At 36.3% G+C, this 3,192-nt stretch overlaps 1 protein-coding gene across 2 annotated transcripts in view; it reads right to left on the bottom strand.

The window, feature by feature from the left end:
• LOC105557911 overlaps positions 1–3,142 on the bottom strand; it is a 40,693-nt gene extending 37,551 nt beyond the window's left edge. Inside the window, exons 1-2 of one of the 2 annotated variants that reach the window (XR_001008635.1) lie at positions 3,016–3,142; positions 1,798–2,115 (exon numbers count right to left, since the gene is read on the bottom strand). Coding sequence is in view for 1 of the 2 variants with exons in the window: in XM_012005310.1 (XP_011860700.1) it covers positions 1,798–2,100 (303 nt within the window). In the remaining variant the exon portion in view is untranslated. The remainder of the gene's footprint in view (positions 1–1,797; positions 2,116–3,015) is intronic. The other variant, XM_012005310.1, reaches the window with a different exon arrangement.
• Positions 3,143–3,192: the final 50 nt, after the last annotated feature.

The raw sequence follows: 3,192 nt of genomic DNA on the forward strand, positions 1-3,192 counted from the left end.
TATTTGCTTGATTGCCTACACTATTTCTCGGACTGAGGACTCGTATAGAAGTCTAACATCGTGGTTAACGACACAAGGTTAATATGTATCATACAAAACGGACATCGGTTCTTTCGTGGTTCTCTCTCGTAATAATAACTAGCGAGTTACCAGTTAACGGGCATAGTGTCTAGAGTTTATTTATAGTATTTAACACTACAAAAGGTGTGATATCACCCAAAAAACTTACCTATTTAAAAAAAAGGTAAGAAATGCACCAAGTATAAGCTCCAATGTTACTCTAACTCTTCTGCAAAAGTATCTTCTCTACAAAAATATCTTTCCTGCAAAAGTATCTTCTTTACAAAAATATCTTTCCTGCAAAAGTATCTTCTTTACAAAAATATTTTTATAAAAATATCTTTTCAAAAATACCTTTTCAAAAATATTGTCTCTACAAAAATCTTCTCTACAAAACTATCTTCTCTACAAAATTAATGATATCATCAACAAATTACGCCAAATATAACAATGGATATTTATACAGGGTGTGTCCTAATACCCGTATGTCCCGTAGATGGTAGATAGACCGTGGCAAACTGAATAGAAAAGTCCTATACCATTTTGCAAAATTCGCAATAGTTATCGAGAAATTAATTTTAATGTCTGAGCGAATAAGAGCGTAGAAGGCGGCAGGCCGGACTCGGCAGGCAACGGTGGGGCATCATCTAATAGCGAGAGGTGGAGCGGCGCGCCGAAAAAAAAATGTCAAAAAAGCTTGCCGCTCGCTGCTATACCGTAATCATTCTGTAAATACATCTCATTCGGGCAATAACGTATCGACAGCACCGATGAAAAGAATAGCAGCTGTTTAGAAATTTAGAAACTCTGTATCTATTCAGGCGAATTAAGACCTGTGTCCATGATGCTAGTACTTGGTCCAAGTTCTAATTCCGCGAAATATGTAGCCAATCAATATAGCTGTTCCACAAAAGCTGCAAGTTGATTGGCTACGCATTTCTCAAACTAGAACTTGGACCTGTACATGGTGTCTTTAATGCCTACCCATCTAAAGTTGCACGCAGATCGAGGTGTGTTCGAAAAACGTGCAACTTTTTAACACTTTGTTCATCTTGACTGTGGAAACGGCGAATCAGCATTGCTATTTCCACGTAATGCATGAAATATAGAATATAAATATAGAATAGAAATTCATAATGCATAAAAATATAGAAAAACGTACGCTTTTCAAACATGCCTTGATCTGCATGCAACTTCAGATGGAGAGGCATGCAGATCAATGACGCGTGTGTAAAGAGCATTGCACGGAACCTGACCATAGCACGAAACGGGACCAAAATTTTACATATCTGCGTTACACACGTGATAAAATGTGAATATTGACTATATGGTTCATGTCTACGTTTTCCAATATCCACAGAGGGTTTATCGCATTTGAGAATTACCTACAACTGGGCTATAGCAGCTGTCAGGTTTCTCTCTGCTGACACATCCACCCATACCAGTTGAGCTTCCTAATCTCTAGTCTTCCATTTCCTGACCTCTACAATCTCTCCGCTAGTATAGTAGTATAAAGTAGACAGACTATCAACACGAGCCGACAGTCACAGAAGAACTTTTAGATCTAGGTGACGTTGGAAACTAACTCAGTCCTAATTTGCTACACCTCTACAACAACAACAACAACTACTACTACTACTACTACTACTACTACGACTACTACTACTACTATTACTACTACTCTACTATTACTACTACTACTTACCCTATTGTTATCTATGCGACATTAATTCTTACCTGTGAATGTGATGGATGTGTTTGGCAACTAGCATATGTGTCCGAACTATCAATGCTTCCTTGTTCGTTATACGACTTTGTATAATTGTACCCCTGCTCATTGTATATTTTCGTAAAACTTAATATTTCCGATGGCTGAATATCTGAAGGAGATAACTTCGATTCCACGAGTGATGAACCTAAATGTTCTGCACCGCTTCCGCCATTACCACCGCTATTACTGAATCTAAGGAACCTCATTTCTTGACACACTGGATTACGAAAGTCGCTGGTTGCAAGAGGCATTATGTTCTCTGCATCCATGAAGTCTTTGTACTCCTAAAAATACAAAGTATTAATGAAAATTCTTAACTATATCAGAAATGAAAATGTAGAGAATGTACGCTGTAACCTAAATTTATTACAGCTTTGTCTAGGTACCGACTTCATTATCGAATCTCTTTAAAGTATTTATGTCTCTATAAATTTTGAAATTTTTTTGAGACATTTAAAGTCTATTCCATCAACCTTGTTTTTCAGACAACACAAATGTCTAATAAATAGACCATTTTAAAAATATAGATGTGTTAACTGTTTATGTCTTAAACTTTATTGTTAACATTAATTCAAATTCAAAGTTTTCTTTCTGTTTAAAGTATAGATAGAAGCATAATACACATATACAGAATGTTCCTTTTTAACTAAATCACCCAGAAGGTAGATAGAGCAGAGAAAACTGAGTAGTGTCCCTTGTCCTACGTTTATCGGATCATAGGAGATGTAAACAAGTAAACCATTTTGCATGCCTGCCGAGTCGGGGCTACCGCTACTCATGCTCTCATTTGCTCAGATGCTTTGGTTTATTACTCAAAAACCATTGCAAATTTTACGAAATTGTATAAAACTTTTCCATCTAACTACACCACTCTATCTACATTGTACGGGTGATTGGTTAAAATGGGATATTCTATATACATATAGAAAAAAATAACAAATCGTAGATTCACATGTGCCTTAAGAATTAAAAGTCAATCTACTGAGAGGTGTACTTGTTTTGTTAATAATAATGATATTTATTTGCAAAACGTAACAGTAAAAAAGCTATGTCGTGCATTCTCTTCCCCCCCTCTCTCTCTCATTTCTTTTTCCTGTTCTTGCTATTTATTTACATATATAAAAAAGTAGTTTCTAGAGAGTTGCTACTAGAAAGACATTGCTACCAGAGGATTATCTACTCGCCTGGTTGTCTTTGCATGCACGGGATGTGCGCCAAATCAGCGATGCGGTTGTCCATATCTACTTAAGAAAAACCATTTTGCTATTAAGATTTCGTTCCTGAAGCGCTACTTTGTAGCCACAATCAACTGAATGCAGAAGATAGACACGATCTCTAAAGTCGCTTTCTGACATGTTTAT

Source organism: Vollenhovia emeryi, unplaced genomic scaffold (genome assembly GCF_000949405.1).
Source record: "Vollenhovia emeryi isolate VEMERY1.0 unplaced genomic scaffold, V.emery_V1.0 DF939407.1, whole genome shotgun sequence".
Taxonomy (NCBI): domain Eukaryota; kingdom Metazoa; phylum Arthropoda; class Insecta; order Hymenoptera; family Formicidae; genus Vollenhovia; species Vollenhovia emeryi.